The 23,008-nt window shown below is 35.8% G+C and overlaps 1 protein-coding gene across 7 annotated transcripts in view; it reads right to left on the reverse strand.

The window, feature by feature from the left end:
* Positions 1 to 3,717: 3,717 nt before the first annotated feature.
* CDH18 (cadherin 18) overlaps positions 3,718 to 23,008 on the reverse strand; it is an 884,058-nt gene continuing 864,767 nt past the window's right edge. For 5 of the 7 annotated variants that reach the window (XM_074356520.1, XM_074356521.1, XM_074356531.1 and 2 more), the window contains 2 exons: positions 14,850 to 15,101; positions 3,718 to 5,842 (listed from right to left, as the gene is read on the reverse strand). In XM_074356520.1, the coding sequence (XP_074212621.1) occupies positions 5,352 to 5,842; positions 14,850 to 15,101 (743 nt within the window). In that variant the 3' untranslated portion in view covers positions 3,718 to 5,351. The remainder of the gene's footprint in view (positions 5,843 to 14,849; positions 15,102 to 23,008) is intronic. The other 2 variants (XM_074356559.1, XM_074356549.1) reach the window with 2 other exon arrangements.

Raw genomic sequence — 23,008 nt, forward strand, 5'->3', positions numbered from 1 at the left:
GTTCCACTGAATCATCTGAAATCTAAATCCACTTTCTCTTAACATCTTACATCATTTTTATTTCCCTACGTGAATCCTCTATTCCACATAGAACCTTTGGACCATTGTTTGAACGGCTCCTTCTGCTTCTGCCTCCCTCTGCACTTGTGTCATCTCGCATGTCCTCTGGAGGACCTCAGCATTGCAAACAACTAACATAGGTTTAATGTGACCCTTCCACCTTTTCTCGTGTTGTATCTGAGACTATTTTAGAACAGTTGCCACTTTTTGCTTTATATTATATTGTCTATAGCTTTTCACATGGAAGTCTTAACTCTCAAGCGGACTTCTTTCTTTTTACTCTCTTCACAGTGCTTGGGATAGTATCTTACAGGTAATGCATTTAGAAGAGCTTACTCAATAAATAAGTGTTAGAGTGTATGAATGCCTGTTGGGAACTCAGGCATTTGAAATGGCACTTTGAAAATGGCAGTAAATGCTTTCAAGTAAGAATTTGATGCATTTTGACATAAGAAAAACTATCTTGATAAAATCATTAAGGTGACACTAAGATGGCCCATTTCTCTATTTTGAAAGCCAATATTGCTGGACAGTAAGACACCACCATCCGGTGGACCCCCTTTCACTTATAAATGGCACCTATCTTTCTCACAGAATGTAATTTCAAGAGCTTTTGAATGTCTATTTTCTCCACCCACTTACACCTAAGTCTTTAAAAACAAATCAGTATTAAAATAGATTTAATGTTTCTATAATGTTGAAGGGCAAAAATCCTTCATTCCCATAGACTCGGCAAAGTGGATAAATGTAATCATTCCTTACTTGCCTAAAAGCAATTTTTTGCATCAGTGCTTCAAGTAAGAATATGTTCTGCTTTTCTTTGATCTCTTATTTCATAAAAATAAGCAAAAAAAAAAAAAAAAAAACCCAAAACAATACAAAACACAACCCCCTCACTACATCTTTTATTGGTATAAGGAAAAGGAAGAACATGTCTTTTGACATACTAAAAACTGTCGCTACTAATATTTTTATTTTAAAATGATATATTTGGAATCTTTGAAAAAAGTTCTATGCTAGTTTTATCTTCAGATGATTGTGGGCTACTTTTGACTGCAAGGTTTTTAATCCTGTATTATAATAAGATTTACCTTCTGCAGATGAGGTAGAAAATAAAAATTGAAGTGGTTTTGTTTCTTTCAGCTTCTTTCAAATAAATTAATTGAATGTTACCATACCTTGAAGCTAAGTACAATTTGAGTTTGAAAAATGGGACTACTGCCTCCTTCCAGAATAGTCAGCTTTAGAGTTCTGCTTTGTTGAACAGCTGATCAAGCACTGTCCACACTAAAAAGCAGGTGAAGACTTAACCCCAAAGTATTGGATCTATGCATGTTCCAGTACCTATGACCATGCTCAGTTAACTGACACTTTCTGATGGCTCTTGACATGAATGAGTCTACCTCAATTTCTGTGTGTTTTCCCTATTTATTCAGCTAAACTGAAAAGACAACAAATCAAAGTTATGGATGCAGGTCTGTATGAACAAATAAAACAATGATTAATCATTTATTTAAGCTTTCAACACTGCTGAAAATGGTGGACTGAGTACATCGCCCTTCCTCTACTCAGACTTCTGACTATACTGCGGCACACTAAGAGTTTAAGTCGGAGCACTTCTTAGCATGTAATAGCCACACTGTGTCCATTAAATCATCATTTATAAAATTTTGATTTATTAGTATATGATCATTTTATCTGCTCTGTGAAACTACATCTGTGAATCTGCTTCGATCAGTGATAACACTGAAGGTTAGGATGAATCTGAATACAAAACAAAAAGCCAAGAAAATGTTCATCAACTTCTAGCTGAATCTTCCATATGCTGGGTATTAAAATTTTGTATGCATCACATATTTGGATCATATCAATATCTAAGTCACTATTTTGTATATTCTTTTACTCTCCAAATACTCTTCAAGAAGATACATGTGTGTGCATATGATGTGTATGGGTGTGTGGTTACATGAATGTGATTTCTTTCAGAATATTTCCCTTCTACCAGGTTCTGGGAAAGTCACAACTTAACTTTATAGAGCTTTATCTTAGGGATAATTTCCTCTTCAAATCTGTGTATGTACAGATTTGTCCTAGAAAGAATTTGCAGTGATAGGTCTTGAGTAATTTCTGCAAGACCTATGTTTGCACAAAGGATATTTGGAATGTATAAAGCCTAATAAGAAACACATTGTAAAAAATGTAAAACTGTATTTCTTCTTTTTTGGTAGCCACCACATTGTATGGGGTTCTTTTGCAGAAAATACTTTAATTGGAATAAGTAAATTGATTTCAAAGCTATATTTTATTTAGATCTATAAATATCAACCAAGGCTTACAACATGTGCCGAGACACACTAGTGATTCCGTATGGAATCACACTTATTCCATATGGAATCACACTTATTCCATACGGAATAACATATACCATAGCTGATTATCCATGGCCAGAAAGTGCTCAGAGTATGTGCAAACTCTGTACACTAAACTCTTTGAGAATTACCTTAAATTTAACACTGATAAGCTGAAGCTTTTAAAGCAAAGTATTGAGTGTTAAATGACTTTGGTCCATTTACAGAGCATTTATATATCATTATTGTTTTTTTGACTCAAAGTAGAGCAATAAAAAATATGAGACCCAATCCATCCATATATTAATGATATAATTGCTTAGTTTTGGAGTTTATATAAAAATAATATCTGGAATGTTTTCATTAACAAAACTCTAAAACAAATCGACACAGGAACATATAATTTCAATACTACAGAAGCTCCAATTTGCCTCTATATTCTATTTAATATCAGGGGCTTAGAAGCATTAAAAATTAATGTGTAATTAAAATTGGAAGGATCTGAGGTGCTTTTTCAGCAAAATCAGGGAAATATTTTCTTACTCAAAACCATGCAGAAGACCTTGGCTTTTACATTTAAATTGTTTAACATATGCACACATTCTCACACAGTCTCATCTTTCAAGCCTTTTATCTGTGAAGTTGCCAGATGAATACTAAAAAAAATAAATAAATAAAATAAGAAAGCAAAACAAAGAAAATTGTGAATAGTTCATCAAAAATCTAAATCCAAAAGCCTAAAGGACTTCCAAAACCTTGTTTTCCTGGTCCATTTTGCATAGGAAATTCAAAACACCTATATCTACATTTGCTTTTCACAGGTGTACCCTTCTTTTAGGGTGAATGTAGTCCAGCATTAGAATAATCAGAGTGTGTACCTCCAGAGGTTATTCCCCAAAGCCCCTGAGTGTCTGATTTGATTTAGCTTTATATTGGAAAGCATACCATTATGATATTTTTAAAAAATGATAAAGCATCATCTGGAAAGCTAAATGTAAAAACTTAAATTACATTTTATTCCTCAGGCTGAAAACACAAATTGAGAAATATTCAAATTAAATTTACTTACTTCCCATGCCTCAAAACTGAAAAATAATAGCACAGGGCAGTTCCAAACAGAGGCAAAATTCAAAATTTTGCACATCAGTAGAGTCAGACAGAAAAATATCACATAACTTCTGAGGACTCTGGATTATAGTAAATGTAAAGAGCAATGGAAAAACTTCCCCTTGAAATAAATCTTAATTTGAGGGTTCCAAAATTCCTATGTGTCTGAAATACATAAACGTGGTCATTTTTGAAGAATAGGATCATTATGCTATGAATTTTTATTTCAAGACCAATATCAATAACAGCAACTATTATTGAAACAGTTTAGGGGAAAACCCCCAAGAAATTCTGAGAAAATCAGCTTATCTGGAAAAATATGGAGTTAAACTTTTATATTATATGTTTAGTTAGTGGTTGCTTGACTGTTGATGGTTTCATGAAATTCTCCCTTGATAATATATTTTACTCAAAATGTATGTCACTGTGTATTTATAAGCAAATAGAATTAGAAAATTAGATAGTGTTTATGCATCTTTACATAATAGAACACTTTGCAGTTGGCAGAACATTTTTACAGGTGATTATCGATGTTCACGTAACCCTGTAAGGTAGGCAGGGAAGTCTTTGCCATCTCTGTTTTGCAGTTTGGGACCCTGAAGCTCAGTGGCTTTAGGAGATGTATATGAGAATAGTTAAATATGAACCTCCTATTATTTTGCTCCTAGTCCTACACGATTTTTGGTAGATCCCAAACACAAAGGGCTAATCAGTTAGTGAGATGGGGCAAGTCTGAGCCTCTGTGAAGAAGGACCATAAGTCTATGAAGTTTATGTAAATAGGATATTCTTTTCAGACTACACAGCTATCCTGTGAGTTACATTCTTTTGGTGACTGCCAGGTTAAACATAAGCAAATGAGACTGAAGTCTAAACCAATCAGCAAAATTTTTGACAATTTTGGGTACAGGGACATTCAGAACTACTGGTATAAATGTACTAAAACATATGGGAAAAAAAAGAATAGAGTTACTCAACGTTTTGTAAAGGATATGGTCTGTAGCTATTTTCTTAAAATTAAATCTTTCCCTGACATATCAGATGATCTGAGTATATCTTAAAACATTCATTTCATCCATTTAAAAACAGGGGGGTTCTCCTGTTAAAATAAAGGGGGCAGGCAGGACAGAGACAGTAGTCTCTGTGCTTGAGAGCCGTGCACGGCTGGTGCACAGAAGTTGCATACATCATAGTGCAAGCAGCAAATCCCCATGTTCCATCAATTTCGTATGGAGAAAAGAAGTGGGGAGGGCAAAGAAAAAAGCACATCGAAGTCTGTGACAGGGTGGCCTGGTTTATGGGAAATACCTTAAGCCATTTCAACACGAGACAAAGCTAATGAGGTGTGTCACAATAACACGGTGTAGGTCTCAAGAGTCCACCCAGAAAAGCGGAAAAAGAGGTCGTGATTACCTTCGCAAGTTTCATTTTTGCAGTGTACCACCCGCTAGACATCAGAGCCAGAAGTGCTTTTGAACATTTTTGTTTAGTTTTGCTTTTGAAAAGAATTCACAAAATATTGAAACAAATATCATTGTTTGGCTTAATTCAGGTATTCTTCATTAAACAGTACACAGACTTTATTGAGCAATTGAAAATATACACAAGGAACAATAGCTTTTTCTCTGTTGTTTTTTTTTTGTTTTAATTTGACTTTCTTCCGATTAAATAACCCAGTTTCGATCATGAAAAGGGCACTTGTTTCTTCCGTAGCTGTGTTCAGCTTGCTCAGTTCCAAGTACTGTTCCCAAGCATCTCGCTTGCCATTGCTGAGGTTTTTAATCTCCACTTGCTCAGGAAGCAAATTCTAGAAGGCTGCAAGAACTGCCCCCCAACCCTAAGTTGTTCTTTCAGATTCTATTTCTCCATAGAGTTCCGCTAGCTTCTTAAACTCGGGTCCCCAGTCTCCAAGGTACTGGAAATCCTGGTCTGACTGCGTGGTCGCTGAGTCCAGCGAGCTGATGGACCCCGCTTCCGAGCGCTGGCCCTCGTAGGCGTAAGTCTGAAGAGAGTCGTAAGGGGGGACGCTGGGGTCCAGGTCGGCTTCCGCCAGTCTTTGCTTAATGAATTCCTGAACATCTATGCTCTCCAGGGTGGACAACGCCTGGTGCCTGGGGGCAAGTTTCACTTCGGGTCTGATGTCTCTGCGGTACTTGAGCTCCTCGGCGGCAGACGGGTTCCTCAGCGCCGTGATGTCAAAGGCCTCCGTGTCCTCCTCGCCGCCCCCCTCGTCATCGTAGGTGACCACGTTCTCCCGCACGTCCTCCTCGGAAATGATCAGGGGCTCTTTCTTGCTGCGTCTCAGGGTGATAAAAAGTACTACGATCGCTAAGGAAAAGAAGAAGGAGGAGGAAGGGTTAGAAAAAGAAGAAGGAAATTCCGGGCGATTTGACATCAGCAGTTCCCAACCACGGTCATCAACTGCTCTCCTTTTAGGCTTACGCAGTAACACGGCCCTGCTCCCTGCCCTTGCTGCACACCACTGCGGGACTTTTTAGCATCCCAAAGAAAGTGGAAAACGATTCTCTCTACAAAACAGTACTGGGGACTGCTGATCTTCTGGGGAACGCCATGATATTCTCATGTGCCAGGCAGTGCCTTCAGGATCCGTGGCTCAGGTTGTTGTGTTTACACGGAGCGGAAAAGATGCTGCAAAAGCAGAATGAAATCTTGACTGGGAAACAATGGGGAGTGTGTGTGTGTGTGTGTGTGTGTGTCTGTGTGTGTGTGTGTGTGTCTGTTTGTCTGTCTGTCTCTAGATACCTAGTCCTTCTAGGGACATACACTAAGGGCAGGATATTTTCAGTTTCCGTAAAACAGAAAGAAGGGCCCTGTACCTTTAATCCTTTCCTTTTGATGTTTAGAGGAAATCAAATTAGTAATATTTTACGTCCTTTGGCCTTTAGAATAGTAGTATCATGCATTATTAACTGCATTTATCTGTCAAGCTGCAAAAGATGTTATTGTACTTGCACACAGTTTGTTTCATAGGAATTTTTCCATTTACATAATGCTCTTTGCATAAACTTTCTTTTCCTTTTTTATTTTCTTATGTTTTCATTTTTATACACTTTTTTTCTGCTTGTTTTTTTTTTTTTTTTAATTGAAGTAGAGTTCCTCACAGCGAAGCTGGGGATTTCCTTATTTTTAAAATGAGGAAACTGACAGGATAAATTGCATGATAAAATGTAAAACAACAACAACAACAACAAAAATACCAAGTAATCGTAAGATCACAGAAATGGCAGGTGGAAAAGCTTGGGTTTCAGTTTATGACTTCTCACATCAAAGGTGATGATGTTCCCATTACTATACTCAACTTTGCTATTTATATAAAAATACAGAACAAGGAACTGAGTGACCTGTTGGGCCTGTGGCTTAGGCTAATTCACCAAATACAGGGAATTAATTCTTATTACCAATAATGCTGTAACCATTGGATAAATTGTTAGAAAATGGTCTTGGCTATTTTGCTTTGGCTGTTTTTCAGTAGTTTCAAATTATTCTATTTGATAGTATTAAATCGTTACCAAAGAAAAAGAATTACCTCATTTCTACTTTGTGTCATTAGGCCCAGTATCATTTACTTCACCTCTACAGAATGTTTTCTTCTTGTTGGCCGATATTCTAGGCTTTATAATATTACTTAGTATTTTAAACATTCCTTACAATATAATAATCAGAGAAGTATATTCAAGCGTAATGTAGAGTTGTTAGATTTAGCAAATAATGCAGGACACTCAATTAAATATAAATTTGAGGTGAACAACAAAAATATATGTATATGTATTATACATATGTATGAGATGAAGCAGAACAAAAATACATGTGTAATATATGTATATATGTGTTTACACACTATATATATGTGTACATATATATACAATGAAGTATGTTCCATGCAATATGCAAATATTTTATAAATAGTTTATATATTTATATATATACACACATATATATATTTATATACACACACACAGACACACACATATATACACACATACACATCCCAATGTTATGCATGGGACACATTTGTGCTATAATATATTACAGCATATATATCTTAAGTACATTATGGCATTTTATATTCACACACATATGTATAGCATAAGTATGTCCCATGCAATATATCTGTAGGTGTATACATATATACACACACACACATGAACACAGGTATATTTTTTTATCTGTAATTCACATTTCTATCCTGTATTCTGTGTGTTTATCTATGTATGTATGTCTGTGCACTGTATTTTATTTGGCAATCCTGATTATATGCAAGCTTTAACAAATGGTCATGAAGCAAATGAACACCAGGTTAGCTATCCTCTGATAAAAAACATACCCGACAGCCTCGCAACCACCCTTTTACCCCTCACCTCTAAAAAGTTACTTCTGTTCTTGCTTTGCTATTATTTCTTTGCTCCTCTTTATAGTTTAACCCCTTGTTATGTACATCCCTAAACAATACAGATAAGCTTTGCCTGTATTGGAACTAGATGTCATCGTGTGTATGTGCTTCTAAGACTTGACAATACGGAGAGGATGAGTAATAGATATTCAAGCCAGAAGTGAGGATGATAGTTATGAACGGGAAGTCCACTCTGTGTGGGAAGAGGGGGGTCACATGTCCAGGGTGGAATCTAATTTTGCAGAGAAGAGGCAAGTGGGAGCCTGTGGGAATGAAGGGGGGAAAAAAAAAGACAAAACATCTTTAGGGTGGGTCAAGGAATCATCTGGAAAAGTATGGAATAAAAGGATACTGACTAGGTAATGGGAAATGCAATAGGGGAGAATATGGCAGACACGGTGAAATGCTGGGTCACTGTTTGGAAGGGAGTGATTATAGAAAGCAGAAAATGTAATGCTGATGCCACGTGTGGCTCTGCTTTAGAAATGCTCTGTTAAGGGGAAGGTGGGTGATATAGCTCAAGTGGTAGAGCACATGCTTAGCATGTACAAGGTCCTGGGTTCAATCCCCAGGTCCTCCAAAAATAAATAAATTAATAAGTAAGTAAATAAACCTAGTTACCTGCCCCACCCCCAAAATGTTCCACTACAGAATACAATAGCTTCCATTCACATAGCTTACATTTCAAAGACATTTTCTAATTGGGGGTTAAAAATAAACTTTGCTGAATGCAGTCAATATGCATTTAATACCTCACTGTTTATTTTAGTGTAAATCCAGCCTACAGCTTTCTAAGTCAGTGACCCAAGCAGTATCCTCAAGTAATATACTTCATTCTATCCAGAGGTTTTTATTTATCATCCGAAATATATATATGCTCATCTTTATGACTAAGTGAGGAGGCTGTTCTGGGTTAAAGCATCTATTTCTACAGACTGCCTAATTTATTATAGCAAAATTTCCTACTTTTGTCAATAATTCATTATTTTCCTTTATGTTTAAATGGTTGGTGGTTGATGTCAAGGTAATTTATGTCCATATATAATGGAGAATGTGATCAATACTACTGTCAAAGTACGGAGGTAATTTGCATCCTTCACCAATATTAGTGTTATATTTCCCTAATGAAACATAGTGGATAATGCAGGGTTTATTATTATAATAACTTCTATTTGCATATTCCCCCCAATTTAAGAAAATATTCCTGATATGTATGCTTTGATTCAAAATTCAAGATACTAGTTGAGTTTGAATTTAGAGTCTAACATCTCTCTCTTGTCTAGACAGAGAGAGTTACTTGCCAGTGACAAAGGATTCCTAGATTTGTTACATACCTATTTAATAGAAAGATCAACATATAATTAGTCATACAATCGGACACTTTTTAAGGGTGGAAGGAGAGTTCCTTTATAATTACATCAGGACATCGGGATGAATGTGGACATATGGTCTGTCTAGTAAGAGGCAGATTCAAATCAACTCAGAGAAACGTGGAAGCAGGGATGAGAAGGTGTGCGCCTAACGAATTGCTCTGCACTCATGTTTGTTCGGTAGAGGTTTCTGAAACAGATGGCACACAGCAGATACTCCGTAAACAATTCTTGTGTGTGGATGAACAAAAGAATAACCTCCGTGAGAGTGACTGAGTGCCACTGAGTTAAATGAACCTTCAGGAATAGTAACAGCCTCACTAGGAAAATAATTTTAAATATATTTTTTAATCAGTGTATGGCTAGTAATAATCCCAAACACCTAATTTTTCCTGAAAACAGTTTTTTTGAAGTTTGGAAGCCAAACTAAATGTTTTCCCAAACATCCCAAAGCCAAATTTATTGAAAAGAGAATGAGTGAAGATAATGATTATATATATAACTTTGAGAGTTAAATCCTTATTTAAAAACTGGCAGGCAAATAAATATATTCAAATGAGTCCCGCACAGTCTATCAAACCCTGCAAGTATAACAGGGTAGCACTTCCTTCAGTGGTTCATCTGAGAAAATATAACATGATAGAGCCATGGTGTGAAAGAAAAACAAAAGACAGATAGAGCTTGTCCTTTGTTCAAAATTATATTATAAATAATTTCTGGTATTTTTGAAGTTTGGTAATGTAATCTGGAATGAAACGAATGAACAATAGTATCTTTGAGATGTCTTCAGTCTAGGAATATTTTAGTCTCGGTTAGTATATTTCTTTGTCTTCCCTTTGAGTTTGGCCAGGATTTTAAACCCATGCATTTCTTTGTATACTAGAAAATTAAAAAGAATTTTTTATGTCATTCATAAAGGAATTCAAACTTGTGGAAACATTTTTCTATTTGTTTTCTCATATATTGTGTTTCCTTATTTATGCTATCATTCTAGTGCTTGGAGTCCTAAGGGGCTTTGAGTTTTTATAAGTTAAACTGACATACAGCTTGCATTTGAAAACATTCTGTACTGACTCTGAATACACTGCCCCCAAATATTTTTCATAGCAGATTTTTTTTTACCCTGAAACATCACTTGATTCTTTTTTATACCATCGTATGTTAGTACTAAATTGGGTAGAATAAGGTGGCCCCAGTCAGGGAGATTATTTTTATTAGCTCCTGTAGTCATCATTGGTAATGATACTTCTCATTGAAGCTTATTTGTCTCAAACCAAGGGGAGCCCACAAGTTCATTTAAAATAGCTCTGATGGCAAACAGGTTGCTAATTAGCTTCTCACCAACCCCACTTTCTGTCCTTGTCCCTCAGTCTCCTCTCTCCTATCCACCTTGATCCACATTCACGAGGAAATTTACATCCAAGAGTAGAAGCAAGCGCTGTGGTGGACGCAACCGTATCAGTGGCTTGCGTGTGATGTACGGACCACGAGGGTCTGATTCAGATCCTGATTCAATGATCTTTTTGCACCAAACGTGATTTAGATTTGCTCTGCCAACCGTTCTGGTCCCTCTGACAATGAATGGGTGGGTTGGTTGGGAAAGAAGTGTTGGATCCCTGGGAGGGAAAGAGGATTCCAACACCCCTTCCTCTAGCGCCAAGCTCTGCATCATGAAGGCTCCCTCTAAATTCTCTCCTATCTCCTATCCATTTCATGCAATGGATCTAAAAAGGTAGTCCTGGCAAAACAAAACTCAGCTCACAACGTGCACACTTAGCACTTAAAGTTAGACCCTTTGGTTTTCAAGCACCATTTTCCAGTAATTGATATATACATACATGGCATCTGACCAAATTGTAAAATATCGAACCACATTTAATCTATCATAAAACATACATAAGCACCATGAAATCTTTACAGATGACTCTAAGGTCATTCTAGTTGAAACTTTATTTTCACAGATTTAGAAATAGAAGCAAGAGACTGGACGGGTCCCTGAGATCACACAGTTAATTAGTGGCAAAACTAGGGCTGAGTTTCTACAGTCACATTCATTTTCACAAACAAACGGCTTCTAATTAAAACATTGTTCACTATTAAAATATTAATGTCATGATTTATTTAGCTGTTAAGGTGAAATGCTATTTGAGAGTTACAAGTTCTTAAATAAAGTGTTGCTACCTCCAGTGTTAGTGATATTTTTCTTGAAAACTATGAGCTCACATATTAACCAATATTATTTCAAAATTACAAATGACATCCAGAGTCTGTGGGTTAGATACTTTCTGAATGAGAATACAAACACTTACAATGAAATGAAATATATAAATTACATTATAAATAACGATCGTTTAAACCCAAGCTTAGGAAATTCTCAACTTTTGGATAAAACTGTAAAGACACATTTGAGTTTCAATAAAAACTGAAGAACCAAACATGTTGAATGGCGTCTTTGCTTCATTAGCCCTGAGGGATAGCATAAAATTTAGAAATGTTCTCTTATTTACCCCAAAGGGGAAAACAACATTTTCATAACATCTATTAAAGGGAAATATTGTTTTATGAAATAATAAAATGTCATGTTGCATAATACACCTAAATGTACATTATACTGACATTTTTCAATTTTTAAAGGTTTTTATCTCAGTAGACAAAAATAATTTTTTGACAATAAATAAAAATAAAAGCCAAAGGTAACATGCCTCCACTAATAAAAATATCTTTCAGAAAACGGTTTCTGGAAGAACTTAGATTCATGTCAGAGGTTTTTTGTTTTGTTTTGTTTTGTTTTTTCCTAATTGACCTATAGTTGACTGACAAAAAGTCACAGTGTTGTATTCTTTGCAGCTCAAATGATTCCTAAATAGGAATCCTAGAGGGTTCAATGTTTGTAGTTGCTCTGGGGTTAATCTTCTGTAGTTAATCTTCTGGGGTTTTGTTTTGCTTTTGGTTTGTGATTTGAGGTTTTTCTTTGTTTGTTTGTTTTTCATTAATAGTCTTTATTTTTTTAGAGCAGTTTCAGGTTCACAGAAGAAAATACAGAGAGTTCGCACATAGCCCTCCCTACCCACACATATACACTCCCCTACCCTCAGCATCCCTCATCAGTGTGGCGTATTTGGTACAGTCGATGAATCATCATGGGCACATTATTATCATCCAAAGTCCACAGTTTACTTTAGGGTTCATTCTTGATGTTGTACATTCTGTGGGTTTTGACAAATGCATAATGACATGTAGCCACCACTATAGTATCATACAGAATAATTTCATTACCCTAAAAACCCCTTGTGCTCCGTCTATTCATTCCTCCCTCCCTCCCTCTCCCCAAACCCCTGGAAACCACAATCTTTTTATTTTTTCTGTAGCCGTGATTGCAATATTTGGTTTTAATTTTCAAAGAAAAAAGTAATTTGTTAACGTCTAAAGAGAACAGCAATCTCTCTGTATATAATTTATATTTTTCATTACATTGTAAGGTTTTATATTGTCATTCAGAAAGTATCTAGCCCACAGACTCAGAATGTCACTTGTAATTCTGAAATAATATTGGATATATAAATAATCAATATATAAATAAACAGAATCAATAAAGCCTAATTTTCCTGGCTGCCTTCTCTTCCATGATCTACTACAAAAGGCAATACTGTCGTCCAGTAGTTCTTGTTACGGTGCCTCAAACCTCTGAGCTCCACATTGCTGAGTGCAACTGATACTTTTTGCTACTCAATTTACTTAACTTTGGAGCAGCTTTTAATATAGTTGACTACTCTGTCCTCTTTGATACAGTTATTTCCTTTGACTTTTAGGACAGTACACTTTACTAATTTTCCTCCTTCTGTGATTTCTCCTTCACTGCCTGCTCTCTCATCCTTCTTGACTAAGTGATCACACTGGAGCTCCTCACAGCTCAGTTCTAATCTATCTTTTTATTCTCTTGCTGTGGTGACTTCAGTAAAATGCACTTCTTGTGTCACCCAGCCCAAGGAAGGTCAGGGCCTGCACTCCGCAAGAGATGAGCAGTCCACTTTGATACTCAGTCTTATATCCAGTTTATCCAAGATCACTTTTTTCTTTTTTTAAATTTTTGGCTATTTTATTTTTAGCCTTTGGAAACCTGTTTCAAGAAAAGATACCATGTCATAAACATTAAATATTTGTTCAATGACATGAAATAATTAACACTGCAGTTTTCAAATGGAATCTCAGGTAATTCCAGTAAACATTCAGTGAAGATTTTGGTAAGTATTTGCATCCTGTGATTTGCATCATATTATACAAGATCACTTTTGATTTCACCTAAAATATCTTGACATTATCTCCCTTTCTTCAACTGCACTCTAAGGATGCTGGTCCAAATTATGTTATGTCTGAGTGAGCAAATTCATATCCCTAATCGGTTTGCCTAGATGCTCTCTTGCCATCATGAGATCTGTTCTCTACTTCGTTCACAGTCATCTTTTTTTAACATGAAAATTGGATGGTAGGACACTCTTGCTTTAAACTTCTCCTTACATTCCTAGAACAAAGCCCACCATTCTGACATGCCCAAGGAAGCCCTGATCTGCCACACCCCTGCCTAAATACCCTTTCTACTTCTCAGTCTCATTCCGCCTTGATCTCCACTCCACTATACAACTGATTTGTTTCCTAAGCCAGGAATGAAACAAAGGATGTTTCTTGCAAGAATATCTCTGTCTCACAAAAGTACATAGTATATTTGTTTGTTTGTTTTTATGTTTGTACAGTAGCAAGAAAAGAGCAAAAGATAAGGCTGCTAAGAGAACAGTAAAGAGGACACACTTGAAAAATACATATGCACCCATTTTAAATTATAAAGCAAAAGATTCTTTATATGTCTCTTTCTTATAAAAATCTGGATTTGCTGTCTTGTTTTACAAAGCAATTCTAAAGAGCTTAGGGTAATATTAGCTTTAAATGCAGTTGTGATGAGATTTCAACTATTCAAAAGATAACATACAATTAAAGAAAATATCTTAGTTCTATTAAAATGAAAGTAATGCAAAAATAAACTAAAAATTGTATAATTCTTAATTTAATAAAATTTTGTATCTCTGAGACCAAGGTTATTTAGGTTTATTCCTTTAAAATTCAGTGAAGATTGATGATCAACTAATATTTTAGATTCACAGAAGTTTCTACAAGAAATTCATTCTTCTTATTTGTTGTTCAGCTTCGTTGTATAATAATGCCACTTAGGTTCTTTGAAATAAATTGCAAAAGCCCATTCATTATGAGATTTAGAATATTTAATATCAATTCTTTCTAAAATAAATCCTTTTCAAAAGATTTCTCTTATTCCATGCCTTCTTCTGGTATTTCAAGTCTTTCATCACATTTGAACCAAACTATTTCTAGATTATCTAAGGTAGTGAGAAAGTTAATGAAAAGAAAATCAGTGTAGGCATTGTCATCACATAATGCATTCTCATTCTAAAGTTTTGTCAAAATAACTCTCCGTCTCTGTCGTCTTTCTCTCTTTTCTAACGCACCACCGTAGGGTACAGTCACAATAGGATTCAGAATGACTTACCCAGGAGAATGACAACACACAGAAGGATAGCGATTAAGGCTCCTGTACTCAAGCCAGCCGAGGACAGGAAGGCTTCTGCATGGCAGGTCCGCACGCGCCCATCTCTCTCGCATGCACAAACCCTGATGGTGAGGGTGCTGCTGCTGCTGAGAGAGGGGATTCCACCATCAGAGATCATAATGGGGAGATAATACACATCCTGAATAGTTCGACTAAATCTCCTCCGCCTTGTCAGAATGCTGGCTGTGTTATCTATGACAGACATAAGCAGAACAAAATGTACTTAGTAAAGCCGCCATTCAAGATTCACATTTCCTTTAATGGATACAATGGGCATGTGAGATTTGTTTTCTCCATTTATGAAATGGACACGGGAATGTGAAAGGGAGATTATTAATGAGTAATGAACACCGGTTCTCAAATTGAGAAACCTATGTGGAAAATTAACAGAGTCTGGACCAAAGGGAAGGGGCAAGAGTGGATGACAGAGGAGGAAGGAAGCAGTAAGCATTTGGGGCGTGGACATAATAGTCAAAGGATATCAAAGGACATGTGGATGCCAAACTTTGGGGTGAGACATCTACCCAAACCTGGTGACTCTGAATATAAACAATAGAAACAGACATCTATATTTTCAGCAAACTATTCTGGAGACATTAGCGTACAAAAGTGCTTAAGAGCCACTGATATAGATAATATATTTATGGAGACACCAGAGAAATTGATAAAGTGATTTAGACTCATTTGAAACACTCCTGTTATAGAGGGCACACCGTGGGAAACTTAATGAGGAATATAATAGTTAATTCCATTTTTATGTGCTTTTTAACAGCTATGTACTATAGTAAATGACTGCATGACATATTTTGATCAATGCGCACAACCCTCTGAGGGAGAGGATGTTAAATTCCTTCCATTTTAGGGGAAATCATTTTTACTAGAAATCATAATTTAAAAATAAATGACCCGCGTCCCAGAGGGTAAAATGCCCCAAGTCACAGGGCTACTGAGTAATCAAGCTGCAACCCCAGTACATCTAGAACCCTGCTCAAAAGCACAGTGTCATCATACTGCCTCTTCTCCAGTTCACTTCACTGGTCTTGGTGGCCTCAGGAGCACACAGTGCATGTTTATCTGAGCATCGGTATTCCTCATTCCCCATCTGCCGGCTAAAAGACCCCTTTGGCGCACACTTGGATGTGCTGCTCAGCACCTCTTCATGGAGTGACCTGTTGCCCTCACTGTAGATTGCGACCTGGCCCAAGGTCATACCCTTCTGGAGCAGCACATAACCAATGACTCATTGCTGCAAGGATATAAAGGTTGAGGTATTTCTGCTGAATGCAGGCACTACTGAAGGGCAAGTTTACTTCCAGAGCTTTCCTACTAGGTCAGCCGGGATCACAGCTCAGTTTCTCATTCTTTCTCTTTCTTCCATTGTGGTCCACAGATGTCTATCCCAAGGGCACCCTCCAGTAAACACCTTGCCTTCTAAACTCCAGTTTGGAGCCTGCTTCCCAGAGACTCCAACCTGCTACCACAGCTGTGATTTAATTACTTTTCACTAAAAAGTTAGTAAATCATTAGACAATTACTTTTTGGGATTCTTTTTCTCATATCAATAGCTTTTATTCTGAAAACTGGAGTTCTGTTTCTTAAGAGCATGTTGATGACAGTCATGATACAATACCCCACAGCTACATTTTCTTGGTTGTACAGCACCAAATTAGAACAGAAAGACAACCACGTTCTCAAATATTCAACATAATACAGATATCAAACACAAGAATGATGTATGTTATATATGTAAATAAAACCTGTATATACACATATATACATACACACACACACACATATATGAGTTGCTGAAGGTTTGTTACAGAGCATAAGCAAATTACCTAATAATTTACTAAAAATATTTCCTTACCTGGTAGAAGATAACTTTTTTAAAAAGTATATCAATTGCCTACTCTGAAAGGTTTCAGAGTAGTAAGAGGAAAAGAGGAGACTCCCCTGTGGTTTTAGGAGGACAATGGTCACAGGTAGTCTCCCAGAACACTTGACCTTTAAGCAAACACATCTATCAGTTGTAGGATGTTGCACCATGATGAAGATAAGCTTGCCTATATGCACAATCCCTTCACCTAAGGAAAAGGGTTGAACAAGTATTCACAGGCACAAGTGTCTGAGGATCTCACTGCTGCTCCTCCGAGGAAGAGACGTAAGACACTGGTCCCTGTCTCAGGAAACATCGTAACGTGCGGAATGACATGATAACATGCAGTGTAGAAGGGCCCCCTCTATGGCTCTAGCCTAGTGTCCACTTCACATTCCTTTTTTACATCAGGAAGCATGCTCTTTTCAAAGATAATGACTGGAAATGCAATCAGAAGTATGATCAGAAATGAGAAGAGGGCCAGACTATGTTTCTAGCACACTTTAAGTTCTCAGACAGAAAGCTCTTAGACATGGGGACGTGCAAATGCTCTTTTGTTTTTCCAGCTGAAGGTTTAACTTTTGAAAAGAAAAGAGCATTCAGGAAGCGAAGAGCTTCCTACTTAGAAAGGCTTAGCACAGGAGAATGAAGAGCTCTTGACAGGGGATACTGTGCACCGCACTGCAACTGCAGAAGATGCACTTGGCAGCAGACTCACTGAAACTGAACAAGAAACCTTTGAACAAAAATGAAACGGGTAAGAAAAAATATATATACATACATATAAATATACATATATATGAGAATAAACTCCATCTTGCTGAAACTGCAATATTAGGTGACAAGAGCAACAACAAATCCCTGAACTTGAAATATGATGTTTAAAAAATAAACCAAGTATTATAGAAAGTCTTGCATAACTTTAAAGTGAATAAAAAACTAATATGAGCTGAATACAGGGAACCATAGCAGGATGTAAAGTCTGTGGATGAGAACTGCTCAGTATCAATGTCAAATAAAGGACAATCTCTGATAATGTGGTTCTTAATTCTAACTCTTAAGTGTTCGAATGAAGACAGGTTACAGAACACTTGGAAGCCAAGCTAATGTACTGGATTAGGACTCAAGGAGATTCTGAACAGACAGCACAAAGATCTTAAACTAACAAGAAGACACGAAATAAAGATGTAGGATAGAATAAACTTTGAAAAGTATCATACGGGAGTTCTCTTCAGGACCATCTATTATTTTCAAATAATAAGACTTCACTAGAATACCGGGCATAAGTTTGGGTACCTTAAAAGTGATACTTCAACCCAGTTTAGAAAAACTTGACTGTGATGATAGAAGAGTTAGAAAAGTATGTCATATGAAGGGTCTTTGAAACAAAGAGTGAGAGAATTCTACATGCTTTATATGAATTTAGGTACCCAAAGTGTCTTAGAAATTGTACAGAAAATTTTGGAACCTCACTTAGTAATTAACATCTTTCTGAGTATAATCAGTATAACTCCTAACATTCCCAGCAACTGTATCTTCAATGTGATGTGGAAATAGCCTTGAATGGGTTTTAATCTTTCAAAACAGAGGACAGTGCATTATTTATTTGGTTATATATCCCATTTCTTGTTCAGAAAAGGATCTGGGCACATATAGGAGGAAGCAGAGAGGCTGTCATGCAGATATGTAAGTGCTGATTCATGGAGATATTTAAAAATATCATCATGATGACTGTGAAAGAATTAAAATTTGGAGTGCTTTGAAAAACCATAATAATAACAAAAACTTATGTCTGTAGCTGTAAGAAGTCCAGGGGTTTCATCACTGGCAATTTGGGGGGGAATTATGCACAAAAAATATTTATATTAAAATTTAAGTTTGGATGGATAGGTACACTTCTAATTTCTATATTTCTACAGGGACAGAAGCCTACAGAATACAACAGTATAATGCAAGAAACAAAGTGCTTCTAAAACTCAGATATAATTTTCTTGAACTAGTAGTATGTGCTCTATTATTTCTTTGTTCAATATTTTAAAAGATCTTAAGAGGTTCTAATCTCTGTGCTACTTTCATAAACTGTGGTGCAGTTCATGTTAAAATAAGACATGCTTTTAAGATATACTCCCTGGGCCAAAAACAAATCCTATATTAAAGTTCAAAATTACATCTTGGAAAGTATTAAAATCATATGTTCTTCAAAATTCTTAGATTATTGGATGCCATACACCGCCTGCTATTTCAACGGATTCCTTATTTGATAATGTAGGCACAAAGATAAACTTTATCTCAAGCCTAGCCCAGCAGACTATTAAAGTCTTATTTCCAAATCCTTCACAACAGCAGAAACGTTTGAGGTCTTCAGATGTGGATCTCTAATTGGACTAAACTTAAAAAAAAAAAGTTTGTCTGGAGAAAAAAGCTAGAAAATAGAAATTAACTTCCACCAGACAGATAAATATGCCTGGCTTCACATTGTTTTCATTTTTTCTGGTCTTCCAGCAGCAATAAGTTCCATTCATAATTTAACTATTATCAGAGCTCCTGCAGGAAACAATGTTCTTTTGTTTTCCTGCAAAGATCCTTTCACATAATAGGTACTTGATAAATAATGATTTGAAATACACTCAGCAGGAACTTGTCTTCTGTTACAGTTCCCTTGCTATGTTGACATGTATTAAGAAATTAAAACCAAAATGGATGAATCTCTCTTGATCTCCTTCTCATCTCTACCGAAGGTTTATTCTTTTTCTCCTGTTTCTTGACTTCCCCTTCTTTTAATCCCAGGGTTGCCATAATCTCAATTTTCAGGCTGATTCTGCCTGTTCCTTTGTTTGTGAACATCCTCCTGGCCTCACTTGTGTCTCTGCCAAACCACAAAGGCATGGTCCAATATGTCATTATGTTCCTATTTACACCATGGAAAGTCACCCCTTCGACCATTTGCCACAATTCCCCTTGATTATTTTTAAATCTCAGAGAAACACAACCATTGTCTAAAGTTTCTGCTTTCAGATTTACAAATAATGCTGGTAAATAGTTATAACCATCTTAAATGACCCCACCAAGGAATACAAGATAACTTTGACTATGTTCTCAAAGGAGATTAGGAATCAATTTATTAATATCAATATTTTATCCAATGCCATAGAGTAACTATTCTAGGTTTATTTTTCCATTTTCTTTTAAGCCCTATTTCCCACTGCCAGCAGGAAAACATCTCTTCCCAAAAAGAAGCTCCCATCTATCATCAACATATTAAAAACACATTTGAAAACCTCTCAGTCCTTCTTTTCGATCAATTATGTCCATCTATGTATACAAGACCCTGTATATTAATGACTTTAAAAAAGAACATAAATACACATAAAACAAAAATATGAATCTTGAAGAATATCAGCGACTCTGCTCATGAACAACAAACATAAATTTGCATGAGGGTTAATTTAGGTGAATAGGGTGATAAAGAAGAAAAAAGAAGCTTTTAAAAATAGAAACCCAACCCCAAATTCAAGACACTTCATAAGTATATCACAACAATATAATAATTGCAGAAACTGTGGAAGATAAGAGCAGCAGCTTACCAAAAAAAAAAAAAAAGGACTATGAACTTCAAGGGAAACCCTCTACCCATTATTTATCACGTACCTTTAACAAATCCTATATTTTTAGTAGGCGATGGATGAGTCAAAGTACAATGAATTATGTTTGGAGTCACGATATTTATAAACATTGAAGGAAACTGTAAAGACACATCCTTAGAGAGCTTTAAAAAGTGAACACATAATCCTGTTTTTCAAATTACTTAAAATCCTGTTTTTAAAGTTTCCCCTGCCTTAAGGCAGAGGGTAGAGTAGATGGGTCCTTCAGCATTATGTGATTCTGAGCAAGGAAGAAATTCAGACAGAAGGGTATAACCTACATTTTCACAGTAGAAAAGCAAAACAAAGTGGTATGGAATGGTAAAATGAGCAATATTTTTATTGCTTAAAATATGTATCAGCTGGGTTTTTTTGTTTATTTCTTTTGCTGTCACTGTAAGTAGGAGTCTAAGAAGGTGCTCCAGTGTGGGCTGACAAATCCATTTGAAAAAATATATATTATATATTATATATATGTAAAAAATATATATATTTTATATATATATATAAAAAATAACAATCAACAGAGGTTGAAATCACTAAGGAGAAAACAAAAGCATGTTTGTTTGGTTTTTTTTTTTTTTGATGTAGAGCAAAAATCTCATTAAAAGAAACCACTACACTTGCAAGTTACACTTTCCCATTTTGGGGTCATGATGGCGTACAGACAGTTTGCCTTCTCAGTAGTCAAGCTTTGAGTCCCTGCCTTTCCAGAAAGAACATTGTGATCCTACCAAGGATGACTGGATAAACGCTAGTAAGTGAGAACCTAGAGAAAGGAGATCTACAGCGGAACAAAAACAAAGTGTCACAGCCTCATGACCGACAGTAGTGACTCCGGGCACGGCTGATCCCACACCCACTAGAGGATGTCTGAGGCGTCATTTGCAACTATATTCTCAGGACAGACTATGTGTGTGCTATCTTATTTAGGAATGGGGGAAAACACTAAATGATCTCTTGAAGCCCTGTGGATAAAAACAGAATTTTAAATGCTTATAATCCATAGAGAAAATTAAGCACATTACACCACCAGCTGTGAGTTCTCATTTGAAGGACAAAAATAAATGATGGGAAAATGAGAAAAGATTTTATGTTTATTTTGACTAGGGATCTGAAAATGCTGAAGAAATACAAAATAAACACAAAATCCCTCATGGTTTCTCAATATGTATCAAATTAAATAATTGCATTTGCCTACCAGTGGACTGTGAAATCTGAAAAAGACCCCCAAAGACATCTTTTTAAGAGCTACATTGGCAAACTTGAAAATATTCCTTATTTTAAAATCAATGCAAAGTAAATTTAAAGTTAGATATTCATTCACCAAACCCAAAGAGCCACAATGAAAAAGTGTATTTTCTGACAATGGCTATTAAGTATTTTGCTAAAAATAATAAAACTTACAAATAATACGAACTTCATTTTTATAAATAAAATTACAAAGAAAACATAAAAAGTAATAAAACCAAGGGAAAAACAAAATCTTCAAAATGCTGCAATGGGGTGAAAGTGAAAAGTCCATCGAATCTTTCATTTAATATAACCTTAAAAACTCATTTTTTTGGTGGAGTTTATTCATTATTTTAAAAAGAATGTGCTAGCTGGACCCACTCATTTTTAAAGGATGGGAATGTCTACAGAAGTGGGAAAAACGTATCTAAAGAAGAAAATCTAGATGCAAATATGAGTAAGCAGACGTTCTTGGTAGCAAATTATCAACAAAATTAGAAGGATTTTCAATCTGAAGGTCACATTAAGTGTGATGTACAGCCCTGCAACCAGAGATACAAATACACACAAAGTTAAAAGCGATCTCTTTCCCCTTCTAAATAAAATCTGTAAGATTTACAAATGCACTTGACAATTGGAATTAAGCCTAGGAGTTAGTCTGGCAAATCTCCTTGCATCAAATAAAACCTGGTCCCTCAAGAGGCAGCATAAAGATCACGAGGCAGAACAGACTTGTTGACTAATGATGATTTTATGGTGGATTAAGCTAAACTTTACTATTGCAAAATGAATGAACAAAGGTATTGTATGCACAGACCCCTGGGTAAGCCTAGACTCAGAGACTTCATGCATTATTGCTATCTGTCTTTTGCTATAGCTATTTGGCTAAGAAGTTGAATTTTGGGGGGATTTTTTGCTGCTAGAATGAAAACTTTACCTATCACAATTTAAAGAGAAGATGGTTGTAGGAAAAACTACATTTTAATGAGAAAACATTCCATGTTTTTGTTCTTATTTTAGGGTAATACCACTTTTAAATGCTGTAATTTAAAAATTACCATCTGAACTCTGGTTTTTAAATTTAAATAAATCTGTCATTACCAATTTACTAGTTAATGATAAAAATAAAGTCATTATTAAAAAAACACAATATTTAGAATTACCTTCTACTCTATATATTATAAAAAAAAGATAGAAATCCATCATTTGGCCATTTTCCAAATCAAGGTGTTTCTTATTTCATAGGTGAGGAGTCAACTCTCCAGATAAATACTGAAGGTTGTTTAGTACCCATTCTTCTTTCCACCACAACTTGGTACTAGAGCAACTAAAGGATTAATGGCAGAATA

Source organism: Camelus bactrianus, chromosome 3 (assembly GCF_048773025.1).
Source record: "Camelus bactrianus isolate YW-2024 breed Bactrian camel chromosome 3, ASM4877302v1, whole genome shotgun sequence".
Lineage (NCBI taxonomy): Eukaryota > Metazoa > Chordata > Mammalia > Artiodactyla > Camelidae > Camelus > Camelus bactrianus.